Here is a 22116-nt window from a genome sequence, read left to right on the forward strand (position 1 = left end):
TATTGTCGTATAATGCCCATTTGAATTCAGCTACTATTTCATGTTTCGCTCAAACCAGATCATGTGTAGGTTTTGTTTATCTAAAAACTAAACATGTCAAGTATCTAAATTGCCTATGTTATTGTTCAGCCTGATGCATGCTGTTTATGTGTAATTCTGTGACTATAGTTAGCATGTACTCACTCTGTAACAAAATGTAAGATCTAAGATCTAAGAAATTACATGGTAACTCTCACGACTAAGAAATGCAATAAAATCCCTTGGAGATCTCCATGGTATCAATCTTTTGCAATATCAAATACCACTAAGACTACTGAAGAGATTGCAAGTGGACCCGGAGCCTTCAAATCTGCCCCAATTGCTCGGACAAGCCGTCTGGCTAGCGGCCGGACGCAAAAACGCCACCCAACCAGGCTTCCCACAACCGACTCAAACGTCCGGACTGACCGACAACCCCCATATCCAGCCCATATCTCGGCGGACACGGGGACTCCTGGATGGTGACAACCTCTTCATCACGGACGTCACGGTAGCAAACGACCACTTCCCCAACGACAACTTCTTCCCCGACGTTGACAATCTCTTCAACAACATGGGCAACAACATCAATGTCAATGCTACAACCACTGCTCAGTACATGTTTGTGTCTTTTCTGTTTGAGATCATGCTAGAGTTTCTTGGTCTAGTTTTTTTTCTAGATATAATATGTTCTAGATCACATCTTCAGATGCTAGTTACCTACTCTCCACTCATTTGCATGACTAGTCTTGCCTTTGTTATTGTGTCATGTTCTATTTACTGTTTTTTCATTTAAATCTTTCAATAAATTGCTCATATTTCCAACAACACGGACCCCGACCCCAGGTGGCCAGCCAGACACAGTCCCAGCGTTTTTTTACAAGGGAAAAAGGGAGAATGGCGTTTTGGATCTCGGCCTCCATGGAGTCCGAATTCATTCAAAATTCGAAAATTTCTGCATCAAAAAAATCTGAAATTTTTTGTACAAGTAAACAATTATGTGAGGCGTATGTGTGTAAAATTTCAGGATGAAATACGCTAAAATGAGATCTGTACAAAAAAGACAAATTCATGGTCTGAGAGGATGAAGAGTATCATGTGTTAAAAAGTTCCAGATTTGTTATTTTTACACAACCCTTATTTCAACGTATTTCGTCCTGAAAATTTACACACTTGTGCATTATGCCTTCATCTATCTCTATATTTCGTTTCAGATTTTTTTTTGAAATGTAAAAATATGAATTTGCATGAATTTTGAATTTTGCATTTGAAGGCCTCCATGAAGCTCGACCTCCAAAAGCAATTTCCGGGAAAAAAAGAGCATTCTTCGGAAATTCACTTTGGCACATGGGAGCATATGCTCCTGCCATCGAAAAATATATTTCAAACTGTTAAATAATTCCGAACACAAATTTAACGCGCATCTCAACATTGTATGTACGCACGCCAAATTTTTCATAAAACCGCGACATTTTATACGCCTTGTGTAAAACAGACAAAAAAGTCTCATGAAAAGCCTTTTATAACACTAAATTTTGTCTTTTTTGCACATGACACAAAATTTGTTGGTTTTCAACGAAACGAGTTTATATGCATGTAGAATGTCGAGATGTACGCGAGAATCATTTTGCCAAAAAAACTGTGGCATTTCAAAATATATTTAAAACACATTTTAAAATCCAGAAGCATATGCTTTCATGTGCTAAAACGCCACTCTCGGCATTCTTTGGGTAGAGGTCAAGTAACAGAGACATGATCCATCCAACATCATGATGCGCGGCCTGTTAAATCACCAGCAGTGAGAGAGATGGACGGGTCTCGACTCGATGTATGTTATGGCCGGCGGATCAACAGTGCAGGTTACTACCTCCTTCCAGCGTTGGATATCCATCCACTCGCGTCCTTCCTGACTTGATTCGTTGCTTCGCCGCGCCTTTTATAGCTCGATCATTTATGGGATTGACCTTTTTTCTCTCTAACGATCATTATAGTTGAGTTGGGTTTAATCATGTTCCACCAGATGTTTTTTTGTTAGGTACTTAGTGTACGTGGTTCTACTATCATTACATGTTTGGGCCTTGATGTCATCCGGCGGTGATCGTGTGAGCTTTTGGATTTTTATTTCATGTTGAAACAGTGGAATTGCTACTATAACACTCATATGGACCGGCTCATGAACTTTTTCGCTCGCTTCATTGCTGGCTCGGAAAAAAACAGGGTATCATTTTTTTATTTGAAGAACTTCATTATAAAAAATAATGGTATATATTTAATTTTGTTGTGAATTTTTTAAATAGTGTTAAAAATATTCATGATTTTTTTAAACATGGATTTAAAAATGTCCATGAATTTGAAAATTTTCAAAGATTTAAAATGTTCACAAACTTTAGAAATGTTCATGAATTCAAAAATAATGTTTGTGAATTCTAGAAAATGTTCATTTCGTAAATGGTCACTACTTTTGTTAAATATTCATGAATTAAAATTTGAACCGATGATCGAACTGCACTCGTGTTGGAGACATGGACGCCCCCGCCGAGGGCTCTGCAGGATCTTGCCAGAGACAGGGACACCTCGGTTGGCCGGGACGTCACCGAGGGAGGAGAGGAAGGGGTTCACAGGTTCGGGTGCAGTGCGAGCTCGTTGGCGTCGGAACTGATGAGTGGTTGTGGTAGAGGGATGACCAGAGACGCCAGTGACCCAACAATTGTGGTGTTAGGGGGGGGGGGGGGTAGAGGGATGGTCGGAGAAGACGATGACACAACAGTTATCTTGACACAACATTTGTGTCTCGATTTTCATGTAAAAACATATCTTATCTAAAATTTGTAAGTTCATTTTTTTGCTATGAAAACTCTGATCTATTATAAAACTTCACCAAAAGTGCAAAACATCTTAAATATAGTAAAAATGACATCAGAGTCTCTAGACCATCCAATGACCACTATCGCCGTCAAAAGTAGGGTTGTCCTTGTCAATGACAGCCGAGAAGTCTTCGTGCACGCGTCCTTAAGGACCAGCGCCCCAGAGCCACAGTTGTCGTCGTTGAAAACTTGAATTGATCGGAAGAACTAGACATTAAATGCCGTCGTCACACACGCACGACGAGAAACCCTGACCTTACCACCCCAAGGGGCTGGCTGGAATCTACGCCGGAGCTCTCATCAGGCCTAAAGGATGAACTTGAGGAAGATTGAATACCGAAAGACTGGCTCGAAGAAGAAGTGCCATCATCTGTTGGAGTGCCGCCCCTGCGAGGACTAAAACCCTAACCTATCTGCTAGCCGGAGCCAAGGCATCAGGATTCGCCTCACCGGCATCGGTCACCGGAGCAACATGCAGAGGAAAGACGGATCCACGGGCTCAACGGCGGAGATCGAGAAAAGAAAGGCTTTGCCCCTGTCACCCTGCGACAGGGGAAAGAAAGACGTGGTTCCACTTGTAACTTCATACTCCTCCGTCTCATAATGTAAAACGTTTTTTATCTTGCCGAAAAGCGTCTTACATTATGAGACGAAGGGAGTATATAGATACTTCTACCAGGGAGATGGTATTAAATTGTATACCAGTATATGATGCGGGAATGATATATACCATACCACCACAGCATTCCAGAGCGCCCGAGACCGCCCGGCCTTGAACCCACCAGACAGCGTGTGAAGCATCCATGATTGGTTCTCTCCGGGCGCCAACCGAAAGATGATGCCCTAATCCTGTTGTCAAGCAGTGCAAAGCGTGTAGCCCATCAATGCCCATGTCTCCTACACAGCGGCCACACCTAGGAGCCAAAATTTCATGAACTAGTGAGCCTAGTAACACACTAGCAGAAAAAAGCAGCGAGCGAGCGAGCGAGCCGTGCCTTCCTTTTCCAGTTTCCATAATAATCCGGATGGATGCCCCCAGCGTGATGATTGGCCCCCATAATTCGGTCAGCACCGTGGGGTTCATGTAAGCTTGGCCACTTATCAGGACCGGCCGGTGAAAACATGTTTGTCTTGGAGGCCTTTTCGCTTTGGACAAGAGGCTTCTTTCACCTTATTTAGTAGGAGTAGTAAGTGAAAAGTGGAAAAAGAAGCGGCTGTGAGAAATGTGAGGTGAGGAGCTAGCTTGTTGGGAAGGAACAGAAGTTTGTATAAAATAAAAGCATTCAATCCCAAGTTCCTAACAGTGGTAAGTACTTGCCAATCCCCAAAGAGGCAGTACTTGCTAATACTAGCTCGGCTTGGGTTGATGAAAGTGGTTCTAGGGTTGATGAAAAGCTCGTGTAATTCTATTCTACCAGCAGCCTTCGTTGCCCATCTCTATCTTATAACAAGGCGAGCTGTCCTTGTTACTAATCAGTGGAGTAGTGGTACTATGAAGCTTTGACAATCGGCGTCCGGCTCGTGTACGCTGCACAGTGCGGTGCGCGTTGGAGAAGATCGTGTGGATCGGCCGGGGCCGGAGCGGCGGAGCTACGGAGGAAGGAGACAAGGCGAGGGAGAGGCCGTCGTGTGGCCGCGCCGCGCCCCACTGTTGTCGCTCGCGCACAGGCTGCGGCGGTTTTGACCAACTGCTCCCGCTCAGCTTCATGCACCTGCATGCTCCAGCCCCCGACCGACAGACACGGCGACGTGTGGGGCTCCGGCGTCTGCCGCAGATACGATTTGCTCTTCTTCACCCCTCTCGTCGCGTCCTTTCTTTCTACTGCCATACCCTGCACTGTTGTCTTGTCCCCAACTTGCTCCTCTTCTTGTTCTTTCTTGGAGGTAAAAGCACCAAAAGTCTAGACCTTTGTCCAAGATGAGATGGTTTTTAGTTATAAAACTTGCAAAAGCGAGCTATGTAGTCCTAGAACTTGCACACAATATGCAAATTTAGTCCCGAGGAAAAAAAATACCAGTCCTAGAACTTTGTCCAAAATGAGATGGTTTTTAGTCCTAAAACTTGCAAAGGTGAACTATGTAGTCCTAGAACTTGTTGTTTTAACCTTCAACAAGGACCGGCCGTAGTCAAACTCGATTCAACTAAAATTGGAGAAACACACACCCGCCAGCCACATATGTGCGAAGCACGTCGGTAGAACCAGTCTCATGAACGCGGTAATGTAATGTCGGTCCGGACCGCTTCATCCAACAATACCGCCAAATCAAAGTAAGACGTTGGTGGTAAGCAGTATGACTATTATCGCCCACAACACTTTGTGTTCTACTCATGCATATAACATCTACGCATAGACCTGGCTCGGATGTCACTGTTGGGGAACACAGTATTTCAAAAAAAATCCTACGATCACGCAAGATCTATCTAGGAGATGCATAGCAACGAGAGGGGATAGTGTGTCTACGTGCCCTCGTAGACCGAAAATGGAAGCGTTTAGTAGCGCGGTTAATGTAGTCGAATGTTTTCACGATCCAACCGATTCTAGCACCGAACGTACGGTGATACGTCTCCAACGTATCTATAATTTTTGATTGTTCCATGCTATTATATTATTATTTTTGGATGTTTAATGGACTTTACTATGCACTTTTATATTATTTTTGGGACTAACCTATTAACCGAAGGCCCACTGCAAATTGCTGTTTTTTTTGCCTATTTAAGTGCTTCGTAGAAAAGAAAATATCAAATGAAATCCAAACGGAACGAACCTTCGCGCGGATCTTTTTTGAAACAAATGCAATCCAGGAGACTTGGAGTGGACATCAAGGAAGCAGCGAGGAAGCCACAAGGCAGGAGGGCGCGCCCCCACCCTCGTGGGCCCCTCGCAGCTCCACCGACCTACTTCTTTCACCTATATATATACTCTTATACCCTGAAACCATCGGGAAGAGGCACGAAACACCTTTTCCACCGCCGCAACCTTCTGTACCCGTGAGATCCTATCTTGGGGCCTTTTCCGGCGCTCCGCCGGAGGGGGGTTCGATCACGGAGGGCTTATACATCAACACCATAGCCTCTTCGATGATGTGTGAGTAGTTTATCACAGACCTTCAGGTCCATAGTTATTAGCTAGATGACTTCTTCTCTCTCTCTTTGGTTCTCAATACAAAGTTCTCCTCGATCTTCTTGGAGATCTATTCGATGTAATTCTTTTTACGGTGTGTTTGTCGAGATCCGATGAATTATGGATTTATGATTAAGATTATCTATGAACAATATTTAATTCTTCTCTGAATTCTTATATGCATGATTTAATATCTTTGCAAGTCTCTCCGAATTATCAGTTTGGTTTGGCCTACTAGATTGATCTTTCTTGCAATGGGAGAAGTGCTTAGTTTTGGGTTCAATCTTGCGGTGTCCTTTCCCAGTGAGAGCAGGGGCAGCAATGCACGTATTGTATTGTTGCCATCGAATGTAAAAAGATGGGGTTTATATCATATTGCTTGAGTTTATCCCTCTACATCATGTCATCTTACCTAATGTGTTACTCTGTTCTTATGAACTTAATACTCTAGATGCATGCTGGATAGCGGTCGATGTGTGGAGTAATAGTAGTAGATGCAGAATTGTTTCGGTCTACTTATCACGGACGTGATGCCTATGTTTATGATCATGCCTAGATATTCTCATAATTATGCACTTTTCTATCAATTGCTCGACAGTAATTTGTTCACCCACCGTAATATTTGCTATCTTGAGAGAAGCCACTAGTTAACCTATGGCCCCCGGGTCTATTTTACATCATATTAGTCTCCCGTCAACTAGCTATCTCTGTCGTCGTTTACTTTGCAATCTTTACTTTCCAATCTATACAACAAAAATACCGAAAATATTTATCTTATTATCTTTATCAGATCTCACTTTTGCAAGTGGCCGTGAAGGGATTGACGACCCCTTTATCGCGTTGGTTGCAAGGTTCTTGATTGTTTGTGCAGGTACTAGGTGACTTGCGTGTAGTCTCCTACTGGATTGATACCTTGGTTCTAAAAAACCGAGGGAAATATTTACGCTACTTTGTTACATCACCTTTCCTCTTCAAGGGAAAACAAACGCATGCTCAAGAGGTAGCATACGACACCTCCGTGTTCAGCACGCGTTCAACACGATGACATCCCTCGAGCTCTTGATCCAGTTGACGACGAGGGAGAGTTCCGTCAGCACGACGGCGTGTTGACGGTGATGATGAAGTTACCGGCGCAGGGCTTCGCCTAAGCACTACGACAATATGATCGAGGTGTGTAACTGTGGAGGGGGGCACCTGAAGGAAATATGACCTAGAGGCAATAATAAAGTTATTATTTATTTCCTTATATCATGATAAATGTTTATTATTCATGCTAGAATTGTATTAACCGGAAACATAATACTTGTGTGAATACATAGACAAACAGAGTGTCACTAGTATGCCTCTACTTGACTAGCTCGTTGATCAAAGATGGTTATGTTTCCTAGCCATAGACATGAGTTGTCATTTGATTAACGGGATCACATCATTAGGAGAATGATGTGATTGACTTGACCCATTCTGTTAGCTTTGCACACGATCGTTTAGTATGTTGCCATTGCTTTCTTCATGACTTATACATGTTCCTATGACTATGAGATTATGCAACTCCCGTTTACCGGAGGAACACTTTGTGTGCTACCAAACGTCACAACGTAACTGGGTGATTATAAAGGTACTCTACAGGTGTCTCCGAAGGTACTTGTTGGGTTGGCGTATTTCGAGATTAGGATTTGTCACTCCGATTGTCGAAGAGGTATCTCTGGGCCCACTCGGCAATACACATCACTTAAGCCTTGCAAGCATTGCAACTAATGAGTTAGTTGCGGAATGATGTATTACGGAACGAGTAAAGAGACTTATCGATAACGATATTGAACTAGGTATTGAGATACCGACGATCGAATCTCGGGCAAGTAACATACCGATGACAAAGGAATAACGTATGTTGTTATGCAGTCTGACCGATAAAGATCTACGTAGAATATGTGGGAGCCAATATGAGCATCCAGGTTCCGCTATTGGTTATTGACCGGAGGCGTGTCTCGGTCATGTCTACATAGTTCTCGAACCCGTAGGGTCCGCACGCTTAAAGTTTCGACGACGGTTATATTATGAGTTTATGAGTTTTGATGTACCGAAGGTTGTTTGGAGTCCCGGATGTGATCACGGGCATGACGAGGAGTCTCAAAATGGTTGAGACATGAAGATTGATATATTGGAAGCCTATATTTGGATATCTTAAATGTTCCGGGTAAAATCGGGATTTTACCGGAGTACCGAGGGGTTACCGGAACCCCCCGGGGGCTTAATGGGCCATAGTGGGCCTTAGTGGAGAAGAGGAGAGGCGGCTAGGGCAGGGCTGCACGCCCCTCCCCCTCTAGTCCCAATAGGACAAGGAGAGGGGGGCGGTGCCCCCCCTTTCCTTCCTCTCCCCCTCCTCTTTCCCCCCTTCTCCTAATCCAACAAGGAAGGGAGGGAGTCCTACTCCCGGTGGGAGTAGGACTCCTCCTAGCGCGCCACCTCCTGGCCGGCCGCACCTCCCCTTGCTCCTTTATATACGGGGGCAAGGAGGCACCCCAAAGACACAACAATTGATTTGATCTTTTAGCCGTGTGCGGTGCCCCCTCCACCATAGTCCACCTTGATAATACTATAGCGGTGCTTAGGCGAAGCCCTGCGTCGGTAGAACATCATCATCGTCACCTTGATAATACTATAGCGGTGCTTAGGCGAAGCCCTGCGTCGGTAGAACATCATCATCGTCACCACGCCGCCGTGCTGGCGAAACTCTCCCTCAACACTCGGCTGGATCGGAGTTCGAGGGACGTCATCGGGTTGAACGTGTGCTGAACTCGGAGGTGCCGTGCGTTCGGTACTTGATCGGTCAGATCGTGAAGACGTACGACTACATTAACCGCGTTGTGCTAACGCTTCCGTTTTCGGTCTACGAGGGTACGTGGACACACTCTCCCCTCTCGTTGCTATGCATCACCATGATCTTGCGTGTGTGTAGGAATTTTTTTGAAATTACTACGTTCCCCAACAGCACCACACACGGCTAAGAGAAGACTTGGTGTGCCCCCTCCCACGTATATAAAGGAGGGGGAAGAGGAGGCCGGCCCAGGGGGGGCACCAAAGGATTTGTCCCCACCCCTTTCGTATTCCAACACGGAGAAGGAGGGAAGGAGGAAGAGGGGAGAAGGAAAGAGGGGGGCGCCGCCCCTCCTAGTCCAATTAGGACCAGCCATGGGGGGGGGCACCCCTTGAGGCCCTTCTCTCCTTTCCCCTAAAGCCCATTAATGCCCACTACTTTCCCGGGGGGTTCCGGTAACCTTCCGGTACTCCGGAAAATACCTGAAACACTTCGGAACCATTCCGGTGTCCGAATATAACCTTCCAATATATCGATATTTACCTCTCGACCATTTCAAGACTCCTCGTCATGTCCATGATCTCATCCGGGACTCCGAACAAACTTCGGTCATCAAATCACATAACTCATAATACAAATCGTCATCAAACGTTAAGCGTGCGGACCCTACGGATTCGAGAACTATGTAGACATGACCGAGACACATATCCGGTCAATAACCAATAGCGGAACCTGGATGCTCATATTGGCTCCTACATATTATACGACGATCTTTATCGGTCAAACCGCATAACAACATACGTTATTCCCTTTGTCATCGGTATGTTACTTGCCCGAGATTCGATCGTCGGTATCATCATACCTAGTTCAATCTCGTCACTGGCAAGTATCTTTACACGTTCCGTAATGCATCATCCCGCAACTAACTCATTAGTTACATTGCTTGCAAGGCTCATAGTGATGTGCATTATCGAGAGGGCCCAGAGATACCTCTCCGATACACGGAGTGACAAATCCTAATCTCGATCTATGCCAACTCAACAAACACCATCGGAGACACCTGTAGAGCATCTTTATAATCACCCAGTTATGTTGTGATGTTTGATAGCACACAAGGTGTTCCTCTGGTATTCGGGAGTTTCATAATCTTATAGTCATAGGAACATGTATAAGTCATGAAGAAAGCAATAGCAATAAAACTAAACGATCATTATGCTAAGCTAACAGATGGGTCTTGTCCATCACATCATTCTCTAATGATGTGATCCCGTTCATCAAATGACAACACATGTGTATGGTTAGGAAACTTAACCATCTTTGATTAACGAGCTAGTCAAGTAGAGGCATACTAGGGACATTCTGTTTGTCTATGTATTCACACATGTACTGAGTTTCCGGTTAATACAATTCTAGCATGAATAATAAACATTTATCATCATATAAGGAAATATAAATAACAACTTTATTATTGCCCGTAGGGCATATTTCCTTCATTAATATCCCTTAGTTTCCTTATGGACCCCGCTGCCATGGGAGGGTAGGACAAAAAATGTCATACAACTTCTTTCCATAAGCACGTCTGGCTATTTACAGAATACATGCCTACATTATATTTATGAACTGGAGCTAATTTTGTATCGCCCTAGGTTATGAATGTTATATGATGAATATCATGCAACGAATTCACCGATCCAATGCCTCCGAATTTCTCTTATATTGCTCTTGCTAAGTTACTACTACTGTTGTTACTGTTACACTTGCTACAAAACCATTGATATCACTGTTATTGCTACTATCACTTCTATCACTATTATCAAAACTATCATACTACTTTGCTACTGAATACTTTGCTACAGATAATTAATCTCCAGGTGTGGTTGAATTGACAACTCAGCTACTAATACTTGCAAATATTCTTTGGCTCCCCTTGTGTCGAATCTATAAATTTGGGTTGAACACTCTACCCTCAAAAACTGTTGTGATCCCCTATACTTGTGGGTTATCAAGAGTGATTTTCCTTGAAAATGTTACAAGTGACATCTTCTGATCATCTTCGAACACATCTATGAAAAACTTGCACAGGAACTTATCTGTCAGTGACTTTAACTTCCATTTGTTCCGGCACCTATGCTCTGCATTGTAGGCCTTGATGACAAATCCTCATGTCCTGCTGTCATTGTCAGCTTCAAGCAGCCATGCGCAACCTCTCTAACATACTACCTCTAATCTTATCTTGTCATTCTTCATCTTCTTGATCTGCACTTTGTTCCTTATTAAATATGCAGCAAGAGCTTTTCTGAGCTCAGCCACATTAGCAAATACCATCCCTACTTTAAATGTAGGGGAATTCATGTCCACCTTGGCATTGAAAGCTTTGAACTTGTACTTAAGTTGCCTTATTCTTCAATGAAGAGGTTGAGATCTTCTTCTTCAAGTAAATAGTCAAGCTCCACCTCTTCCTCCTCTTGCTCAGCTTCTTCATCAACATGAAAGTCAATATTGTCTTCATAAAGATCATCATCTATGTCATAATGATTGTCACTGAAATCTGAATCTGAAAGCACTACATCTCTAGACTGCAAATTAGGCTCCGTACCATCAGTCAGTAAATTCTCTGCTACTGTTTCATCTGCTACAATCTCTGAAATTGGATCTTCCACATTGACATTACTCCCTCCATGCCGGTGTATTAGGCACATTATGAAAACCAGATAATCCCAAATCACCTAGGCGCGCAACATTAATTGTTTCCTCAAATCCTTCCGCCTCGTTTGGCCACACACGCTCTCTCTCATGTGGCTATTCATTAGGAATTAATTTGTAAATAAACAACCTATGCATGCACAGTAAGAATTAATTGCTAATTTTTTGGCTGGTTATGGGGTAGAGCTATTGGATGGTTTCCATGTTGTATTTTTTTGCCTTGTCCAATCCTTAGGCACCTAGGTTGCGGAGCTCCTCCTAAGGTGACTTATGCATCGGTACAGAGGGAGTAATGAGGATGTGAGAAGATGTTGCACTGGCTGCGCCAACAATTGAGTTGGCCATTTTGACAGGACTCTAAACTGATGGCACTGTACATATCAAATCTTCTCTGAAATTACTGATGAAATCTGAATGGTCAACCATGATTGCAAACACTTTATGCTGAGCACTAGCTCTGATCATTTGTGCACATCATCATCACCTTTAATTCTCACCATCCCATTTGAAATTGTTTTCTCAGGTTTGCACCAATAAATGATGTGCTCACTCACATGATATCTCAACCAAATAAGGTGCTCTTCAAGGACTGCATATGAGAATGTGTAAACATCAACATAGTCAAGCACTTTCACATAAGAGTTATAGTGCTCCATTTTACTGCTTAGTCCACAGAAAAGTCCACCATGCTCAAGTTCCAGTGTAATAAAAAAAGGAGTGTCCAAATTTTGTCCCATTGTTGAATCACACACTACATCCAAAAAGTGCAAAATGTAAGCACAAAATAGAGCATCAACACAACTCAAACAACACTAGGAAACTGAATTTTTAACACTGAACTGGAGAAATTGAGTTAACTGCTTCTAGGAAACTGAATTCAGTTAGCTGAAGAAATTCAGTTAACTACAAAAATCGGTAGTATTGTAGCACTGATGTAGTGGCATTATTGAACTACTTATTCAAACCCTAGGCCTAATGTCACTGCCATTTTCAAATACTCTTCTTGAAAAGCATTGCATTGCTAACTGAATTTCACCACTGAACACAACATCGGCATAAATGAACAACAAAGTTTAGAGTTTTAGCACTACATTGGCTAAAACCAGATCTAGGACAAAACCCTAGGGTCAATTTCACAATCATTGGGAAACAATTTGCACAAAGGATACATCCACACAAGAACCCTAGCTTTCTTGGCCGAAATCGTCTACTTTACAACCCAAAACCCTAGACTAAATTCATCGCCCAAAACCCAAGCTTTAATGCGAGGGAAGCACCATAGCCACAACTTACCACCCAATAGCTAGGAATCGCTCTCCAAAGAGAGCGATCCGCCGATGTTGCGGACGATAGCAGAGGAGGAATCAAGCGGAGGCGGAAATGAGCAGAGGAGGAACACGCACCATAATCTGGAGTGAAGACACCATGCAGGCGGACTAGTTAAGTGGAAGGAGGCGGCCGCAGACCATAAGCGAACTCCAGCAACGTAGCCATGGTTGCTGACGTCAGCAGCCAACGATCCCCGGCGCCCAGACAAGAACAATGATTGAGCCGGCAAATTAACTTTTGGTGTTATCGATTCGACGGCCTCTATCTACAAATGTCCAGCGGGCAGCTGACTCGGTCCAGCTAGCGCCACTTGGCCGTCTATACGATTGGCTCAGGACTAAATTTGCACATTATGTACAAGTTCTAGGACTATATAGCTCACTTTTGCATGTTCTAAGACTAAATGATCACATATGGGACAAGTTTTAGGATCTCTGGTGCTTTTACCTCTGGTTCTTGGAGCCACGGCGGTCAGCTCAAGTTTTTCAGCGCCAAACAAACTGGTGTCTGTTGGTCCATTTACGACGACGATGGTGATGTTCATTGTTAAATCTCGTGACGGCAAAACCGACATTGATGGATGGCTTCCTTTACCAGCACGCAAGCAAGCAAGGCGGATGCACCATGTGTACTGTGTGTGTAAAGGTTGGTTTGCAGAGGGGCCTCCCAAAGGTTGGGTTGGAGGCAACTCCACCGCGCGATCCTATCCTATCCGTCTTCGTCCGTTGGGGTAAAACGAACAAACGAGACGGCCCAGCACGCGGACGCAAACGGATTTTTGTCCGCTTTGTGTCTGCTTCGACCCATTCCCGTCTCAAGTTTGCGCCGGTTTTGGGGTGAAACGGACAGCGCGCGGACGGGCGGGACGCGCGCGCTTGTCCTTCCCTGGCCCGCCTGTCGGTGGAAGAAACCAAAACCCACCCACGCCCATTTGCCGCCATTTCCCCCAAACCCTTCCACGTCCCTCCCGCCGCCCCTCTCTCCCCCGGCCATGGCCGACGCCCCGCCGAGTTCCGGCGGCCTGGCCGTCGACCCGCCCACAAAGGTGAAGAAGAAGGCGTCAAGGAAACCGCGGTCGGGGTGCACGCCGGAGGAGATCGCCAAGTTGGACGCGGAATCGGCGAAGAGGAGGGAACGGAGAGCGGCCGTCAAGGTCAATGTCGTCGCTTGCCTGAACTAGGGCTTGCCATTTCAAACGTTGCTACTGGTGTTTTTAAATGGATGCGGACAGGATGGGGCAAATGGATGCAGCCGCGCGCTGGGCGCACGGCCACCGCATCTCAGGACACGCCCGAACACGACCCTAAATCACTACCCAAACAGATAGAATCCGGACAAAACGAACGTCCGTTTAGGATCGCGCGGCGGAGTTGGCCTAGTCATGAGTGGTGTCTCCCAAAGGGCGGAGCGAGAGGGCACGGGCAGATCAAGTGGGCATGATGGGCACGGCCCGCCCCCTGCGAATCGGTACAGACAAAAAGACCTCTATTTTTGTTGACGCATCTTGTCCGCCCATCCGTCCATCCATCGCCCATTGACCAACCAAGCAGGCGATACGTCCATGGATGAGCCGACAAAACCACGCTATCGGCATCACAGTGCACGGGCTGTGCCACGACACGACCGGGGCAGCACCGCACGCAGCAGAGGTAACTGGCCGGCTCTGTCCAGTGTTACCGCTGGTAAGCAGTAATTCGGAGGGTCGCCCGGTCATGATCGTAGCATAATTCAGCCGCCAACACAAGCAGACACATTCCGCAAAACAAACACACACACACACACAGACACGATCGATTAGCATGCTCATTCTCCCCGGACCCGCCGTGCAGCGTCTCTGCACTGAAACAATGGGGTCAAAGGCAATCAAGTAGCAGACAAGAGGAGAGGAACAGAATCAAGGAGGGGGCCGGCCGATGCATCATACTGGTATTGGTGGTACAGCCGCGGCACGATCTCTGCCTCCCCAACTTTTCCTTGCTCACAGTCAGCCTCTGTGCCCCTCGAACTTCTCAAAAAGGCTTCCCCTTCCCTTCCCTTGCCGTCCTGCCCGGCTACCTCGCTCTGCTCTACGCGTATAAACCCAGGCCAGGCGGCATTGCACTGACCTACGTGCGCGCGCGCTCACCCGCCGGTGCACTTGCTCTCGTCTCTCTGGTCTCCTCTCGTACCTCCGAATTTGGCGATCGCGGGGAGGAAGAAGCGGCGAGGCATGAAGGAGGTGGTGGCGGCGGGAGCGGGGGTGTCCCCGTGCGCGGCGTGCAAGCTGCTGCGGCGGCGGTGCTCGCCGGGGTGCGTGTTCGCGCCCTACTTCCCCTCCGGCGAGCCGCACCGCTTCGCCAGCGTGCACAAGGTCTTCGGCGCCAGCAACATCAGCAAGCTCCTCCAGGTCAGTCCGGTCCGTCCGCACCACCCCTACCGCTCGCCGCACCCACGCACGACGTTACAACGCCACTCCGCTCCGCTCGTGTGCTCGGCGTCTCATCCCAACATCAACATGGATGGACTTGTTCGCTTGCTGCTGCCATCGTGTCTGCGTCTCATCCCATCGCCTGTTCGCCAGTTCTAGGACCAAAGAGGAGGAGCTTTGTGGGTTTGGCATCTCCTTCCTTCCTTCCTTCCTTCCTTGTTCTGCCGAGGATGCTTCAGTTTGAGACGGCGTTTTTATTGTTTATTTTCTTCCTTGTTTAGCAGCCCTACACTACACTACACTTTGCCAAATATACCACGCCCATGGATGTATAATCAGCAAGTTTCTCATAGTGGCAATGGCCATGCTACAAGAGACAAGGGATCGTCTGGCCTGCTCCCATCCGTGCTCCCACTCCATCCTACGACTGTCTTTTTCTCTTTTTTCTTTCTAATCTAATCATCTCCCTCCTCGGGGGGTGGGACCAGGCCTTATTTTGTTTCAATCAAAGCATGTCACGTATGCGGGAGCACGGATGGGCGCACGCCGGGGAAGCAGGCAAGTCTCATCCAGAGACAAGGAGAAAGAGAGAGGGGTCATCTTTGTTTCTTTAGCATGTGCTGTGCTGTGTGATCACAAACAAGAAGATCACGCAGCTTCCTTGCTCTCTCTTCACTTAGAAAGAAAAATAGAGACCATCACCATGTGCTGTCTAATAATCTAATCACAAGAGGCCAGGCCTGGAACGTGGCATACGCCTCATGCCGATATTTGACAAAAAAATGTTTGCTCTTACGCTTGCTTGCTTAGTTGCAGTCCATGTGTCTAGAGTTTTGACATTTGCACTTTCTTTGCTATGCTATGTTATGCTATGCCTGACGACAACATCAGTATGTATCAAAGTAATAGGCCAGGTGTTTAGTCATCTTGTACTACTTTCGCCGGTTGTGGCGCTATTTTTCACCTTTTGATTACCCTGTCGCCCCTGACCGAGCTTGTAATGAACCCTGTCACATCTTTCGGATACTTTGCTTAATAAAGTGGTTGCATGCATAACTCTAGTGTAGAGGCCGGGGTAATACTCCTTTTAAAAGAAAAAATGTATCAACGTTCATCAAGCATGGGCAGCAACGTCCTACTTTCACTGCTCACAGAAGCAACCCTACATGTGCAGTGTGGTCAATTTAAACTTTTTCTCGATAAAGGTAGTCAAATTAAACTAGATTGATTGCCCAAAGACATGCCTAGTTACTACTCCCTCCGTTCCTAAATATTTGTCTTTCTAGACATTTCGAATGACTACTACATACAGATGTATGTAGACATATTTTAGAGTGTAGATTCACTCATTTTGCTCCGTTTGTAGTCACTTGTTAAAATGTCTAGAAAGACAAGTATTTAGGAACGGAGGGAGTACTATAAGATTTTCCATACTTTCCATCACTAATGCTCCCATAGACATGCTTATTCACTACAGCTAATAGGATCTCACTAAATCTAGGGATGGCAGTTTTGCCCATGGGTATGGGTACCCGTAGGTGCCCTATCCAAAAACAGTGGGCATGGGTGAGACTTTCTACCAGTCCATATCCGCAAAATTCATGGATAGGGTATGGGTATGAAATTATACCCAGAAGTAACCCAATGGATACCCAGAAAAATTAATAAAAAAATTAAACCCTATAATATCTGGGTAAACCTACAATAATTATCATTGCAAGTTTACAAACTTGATTTTTCTTCAAAGTTAGTTTGTAATGGAGATTAAGACATTTGTGTGTCAATTGTCATTGTGAAACTTTGATGTAAGTGCAAACCAGATTGTGATGGCCGAGTACCTAACTTTAGTTTTAGGCCCTTTCTTGTCTTACTTTATCATGCCAATGTTGTATATTATACCCACCGGATACCCATTGGGTATAAGATACCTGATGGGCATGGGCATGGGTACCAATTTGTGCCCATGAATATTAAAATGGGTGGGTATAGAAAAAACTTTTAGGTATGGGTTTGGGCACAAAAAGTTCGTAACTGCCCATACCCTACCCATTGCCATCCCTAACTAAATCTACAAAAGTGTTGGCTATGTCTCCAAATGAAAGCTTCTCCCTCCCATATGACAATCCACCCCGACAGTAAAGCTCTCTCTCCCTCTGCAGCAGTCATATTCAGACGACCACTGCACATGCCTCCCACCACAACAGAAAAATCAGAAACTTTCGGCTGCACCAAACATGTTCTAACCATCATCTTTCTCAACTTATTAGAGCCATACCGTTCATGTGTACTATCTATCACTACTAGGTAGGAAACCACTTTTTGTTTCTTCTTCCGTCTGAAACTAAGCATGATGTGTGTGTGTGTGCAACCTGCAGGAGATTCCGGCAGAGCACCGGGGCGACGCGGTGAGCAGCCTGGTGTACGAGGCGAACGCGCGCGTGCGCGACCCCATCTACGGCTGCGTCGGCGCCATCACGTCGCTGCAGCGGCAGGTGGAGTCGCTGCAGACCCAGCTCGCGCTGGCGCAGGCCGAGATGGTCAGGCTCAGGATGGCCAACGCCTACGGGGCGGCGCGCCACAACGGCGGTGGAAGCACCGCCAGCGGCTCACCGTCCTCCATGTCGTCGCCGACCAAGACAGCGGACCATCACGACATGGCCGTGGACCAGTCCGGCGTGATGGAGCTGGAGCTGGAGTGCTCCAGGTTCTGGGCCTACTGAAGCTGGACGACAAGCTATATTACTACTTAGGCTGATTTAGTGCGTGATCAGGTGATGGTTTGGTATATATAGAAGTATCAGTAAATTTAGTAGCAAATGGTGACCTATACTTAATCCAGCATGTCCGGGGATTTTTGGCTGTGCTTGTGTTGACAAGGTAGAAGAGACACTCCTACAGGCTACAGACATTTGGTATTTTGGTGTGTGCTTTGTGCTACCCCATTGCAAGAACCTTGCTGCCCTTTGAATTCTATTTAGTTGGACAGTCGGACTCCGCTATAGAAATGCAGATTGCCATGTTTATGCCTGTCTTGTCTCAATTGTTTCTTATCAGATGATGAGCATTGCAGCTGAAATTTAATATCCCACTGGTTTTCTGCAATTTCACAGTGCTATATTTTTAGTTCATGCCGAGCACGACAAGAGAAACATCTCTATCTGGTAGATATCAGATAACCATATATTGCATGCAGCTCAAGTTATCACAAGGCATGAAATAGCTTCAGGTTGTTTTTTGTTACAGTACTGGCCCCCGAGAATGAACGATCTGAAGAAACAAGGTTGAGAACCAAATTTTACCAGATTACAACTTGTAAACCGCTTTAGTTCGGGCAGATCCAACCATTTCACGATCTAATGGTCCAAAATTGCAATTGAACATTGCATACCACTCTAGATGACATAAGTTATCCACCGCGGTGACTTCCTACTGTCTGCAACCCCAACAGATTAAAATACTTGTTACCACACAACTCTCTCAGCGCATAGGTCATGGAACTGTTTAATTTTGTAGGAAGCCTTACCAGAAGCGGAGCACTTTGTGAATCCTACACCCTACGGCAAGCTGCGGTTTAGTAAGCCTTGGAAAGAGAGGTATAGATCTTTGCTGTCTGGACCGAATATCTCTTCGGCCTTCTTGAGGGTTTCCTGGTTCACATGTCAATATGGTAAGTTATTTATCGAGGTTCAGGTCACAACATAGACTCAATTCATTGATTAGCAAAAAGATGCAGACAACCAACCTCTCGTGACTGCTTATGAGCATTCAGCTCTTTGATGTTCGCTAAGAATGCTCCAAACTGTTCGTATGATAGACGGCTCCTGCAATAATAATTGTGTGCTTTAGGGATTTTGATACACCCATCTTAGCTGGTGTTGAAGATGTAAAGAGTAGGAGATCAACTGACCTGGCCTGACGGAAAAATTCTTTTCCATCAATACGAGGAGTGCGACCTGAAAACCCAAGCATCAACCATATTAATGATATCATGTTGTACACAATCATTTAAGGCACACCATATCTTCAGAGTTCAGAATAAATGAAACCTGGGTTAGGACGTCCCCTTGGAGGTGAGTTAGCTGCAGACGACTGCTTGCTTGAATACCATGGTGTCATTGACATGTGTCCCTCAATTCGAGTTCTTGAAGGCGAGGTAGCTCCAGATACCAACTTTGGTGTTGCTGTGGTAGACATTCCTCTTGGAGAAGCAGAGGTGGACATTATATTTGGTGTGGCTTCTGGCGTAAGGCGTTGGTTGATGTGTGGGGAGAGGGCATACTTTTGGAGTGGAGGCCTTGCCACTGTACCAAACAGATTAGCCAAAATGCAGAGGATTAAATCATAGATAGCTTGAGAACATCAAAATAGACGATCAATGGGAAGCTAAGAAGACCTTCTCTTGTCGTGCTTCCAAGATCCCCAGACCCATTCAACAAATTTGCTGCAGTGTGGCTGATAGATCCGTCTTCAATATTTAAAAGATAATAGAAGTCAGGGATTCATGTCAGGTATTTCCAATGATAAATATAACACAAGGTTTTTTGGGATAAACCTCCACAGGACGATGTTTTGGATGATACTGACTGATCACATGTTGTAATGTCAACCGTTTCTTGCGGCTGCTTGGAAAGATTCAGCAGAGAATCAAGGGAAAACAGTCAAACATTGCTGCAGACTAGCAAGAAATAACACATACGGACAGAGATTGGATAATAATGTGATTATTACGCACCGATGTACTATCATCACGGAGTGACTGCATCAGATGCCTCTTGAACGACTCCAGCTGATAATGGAGCAAATAGTTCAGAATGTTGTCGAATAAAAAAAAGTTGAAGGATCTATAGAACTGAGAAGCAATCATGTGACTTATTCCTTAAATAGCTTGCTTAGCAAAGAGTGCCTCTCCTTTCATTTGTCATGGAAATTTATAAAAATGCACACATTTGCTCAGCCCTTGCATGCATTTCTGCAAGCCTGTAAGGCTCCAATCTTCCTAATTCTGGCACGCCACAATGCCAATGAACATAGTTGCTAATTTGGTGAAATGCATTTCAGTTTCACAAGAATAAATGCAGTTGATTACCTTCCTACTAGCCCTTGATTCGCTATCTTTTTCTTGAAAGAAAAGAGGGGCCGACCTTGATTTTCTTTCATTGTTTGCACATGGCATTAAATATGTGAAGAATCCCAATTTTCTGTTAAACTTAAACCTGACTCTCATTTGTAACCTGCCCAAGTTAGAATTCGCTCTTCCCTGGTACTCGTACTAACAAAATTGGTGTACTAAGTACTACTCCAGATTAGTGAACGTGTTTCAGGCATACAATCCCAGTGAGCAAGTACATTACTACGTACTACAAGCCATCATCCACCACTAAACCGATCACATGACCAGAGATCTCAGCTGCACCACCTGACCCAAGTCCCGACCTCCCTCCCAGGGTTGCACATCACTACATACACCAACATCTACTGCAAGGATAGCGAGAAGAAAAAAGATGCAAGGGCCAAACCTTGTGCAGGTCGCGCGCCTGCTTCTTGGAGGTCTGCGCCAGCGAGTCCCGCTCCTTGCTCAGCTGAATCTGCAATCTCAAGCGAACAGCAAAAGCCTCGTCAGCCAACCAACGGAGGCGGAACCAAACAAGAGCGGAGGAGAACGGGAATCAAAAAACCCACATACATTGTCCTCGAGCGCGGCGCGGAGCCTGGCGTTGGTCTCCTGGAGCGCGCGGTCGAGCAGCGCGACGCGGTCCCGCAGCTCGGCGTTCTCCCGGTCCCGCTCGGCGGCGCCCTCCCTGAGGCGCGCGGCCTCCCGCTCGAGCCCGGTCACCCGGCCGGCGACGGCCAGCGCGGTGATGCGGCGCGCCAGATCCAGCTGCTCGTAGGGGTCCCGCGGCAGCACCGCCAGGACGCCGTCCGGCAGCGCGAACTCCGAGACCCCCAGCCCCTCCGCGCCCTCCGCCGGTGGCATCGCCGCGGCGCGACGAGATCTCGGCCGCTTCGGAGGGGATGGGAGGAGAGCTGGCCGAAAGGGACCACTGCCGCCTCGCCGCTGCGCGTGGAAAAGTTTCGATTTTGAAATTGGGGGGCTCGGCCTCGGCGGCGGAAGCGAGGTTTCGAATTGTTTGTTTTGGGGTGGGCACGGGGCGGGGGAGGGACCTCGCCTCGCGCTCGGTCCTGTGTTTGTTTCTTGTTTGTGTTTGGGTGGACGCCAGCCCCATTGTAGCAAAGTTTTAGGTTTTTTCTTAAATAAAAAATTTAAAGAAAATATACTTTCATACTATGTATATTGTTATTACATTTCGTGGATCTTACCATATTTTTTTATAAATTTAGTTAAATTTAAACAAGTTTGACTCTAGACAAACGTAGAACTTCAATCGTTTTGGAACGGAGGAACGGCGCTCGTGATGGTGTCCTCCGTGTCCCCCTCGCCTCGAAGCTGGTTTAAACTCCATTTATTTTGGGGAAGGATTTACTTTCGAAATGCTCCTGATTACAGATATGCCCAGATGAAATGGCCTTTTTCACCAGACCATTTATTCGATCACTAAATTGTCATAGCAGTGCTTGGTTATGCAACTGGCCTGTGACGCGCCACTTTCGACTTCCCGATGAACCATAGACCTCTCTCAGTTTCCACGAGGCAGCACGCGTTACACCGAGTCAGTCGGTACCCTTTCCAGATGAACAATAGGCCTCCTTTGCTTCATAGGATTAAAAAATCATAGGAATAGAAAAGTTATAGGAAATGAGATGACATGCATCTCAAATCCTATGCATAGGAATAGAAAAGGAGATGCCCTTTGATTCACACCATAGGATTTTTTCCATTGAGTCTAGGCTAATGTTTAT

At 45.8% G+C, this 22116-nt stretch overlaps 2 protein-coding genes across 2 annotated transcripts; one reads left to right on the forward strand and one right to left on the reverse strand.

Annotated features, from left to right (window-relative positions):
- The first annotated feature begins 14916 nt into the window (after positions 1–14916).
- On the forward strand, positions 14917–18303 carry LOC125529811 (LOB domain-containing protein 4-like). The gene is made up of 2 exons (XM_087517462.1): positions 14917–15237; positions 17634–18303. Exons 1-2 carry the CDS (start codon positions 15061–15063, stop codon positions 17976–17978), a joined length of 522 nt encoding a protein of 173 aa, XP_087373588.1. The 5' UTR covers positions 14917–15060; the 3' UTR covers positions 17979–18303.
- Positions 18304–18420: 117 nt separating this feature from the next.
- On the reverse strand, positions 18421–21368 carry LOC125529812 (interactor of constitutive active ROPs protein). Its single transcript, XM_048694229.2, has 10 exons — positions 20942–21368; positions 20775–20843; positions 19991–20044; positions 19811–19877; positions 19652–19723; positions 19305–19559; positions 19166–19211; positions 19001–19079; positions 18782–18905; positions 18421–18691 (listed from the first exon to the last, which is right to left on the reverse strand). The coding sequence occupies exons 1-9, from the start codon at positions 21230–21232 to the stop codon at positions 18813–18815; spliced, it is 1026 nt and encodes a 341-aa protein (XP_048550186.2). The 5' UTR covers positions 21233–21368; the 3' UTR covers positions 18421–18691; positions 18782–18812.
- Between the last annotated feature and the right edge of the window lie 748 nt (positions 21369–22116).

This window comes from Triticum urartu, chromosome 4A (assembly GCF_056163025.1).
Source record: "Triticum urartu cultivar PI428250 chromosome 4A, HENAU_Tu73, whole genome shotgun sequence".
In the NCBI taxonomy this organism is placed as follows: Eukaryota; Viridiplantae; Streptophyta; class Magnoliopsida; order Poales; family Poaceae; genus Triticum; species Triticum urartu.

Excerpts from the sequence above, each read along its gene's own strand:
- LOC125529812 (XM_048694229.2), bottom strand. The coding sequence starts at position 21,232 with ATGCCACCGGCGGAGGGCGCGGAGGGGCTGGGGGTCTCGGAGTTCGCG. Across the intron at positions 20,844-20,941 it reads GCGCCGCGCTCGAGGACAAT|ATTCAGCTGAGCAAGGAGCG; the intron begins GTATGTGGGTTT and ends TTGAGATTGCAG. Across the intron at positions 20,045-20,774 it reads AGGCGCGCGACCTGCACAAG|CTGGAGTCGTTCAAGAGGCA; the intron begins GTTTGGCCCTTG and ends CTCCATTATCAG.
- LOC125529811 (XM_087517462.1), top strand. The coding sequence starts at position 15,061 with ATGAAGGAGGTGGTGGCGGCGGGAGCGGGGGTGTCCCCGTGCGCGGCG. Across the intron at positions 15,238-17,633 it reads ACATCAGCAAGCTCCTCCAG|GAGATTCCGGCAGAGCACCG; the intron begins GTCAGTCCGGTC and ends TGCAACCTGCAG.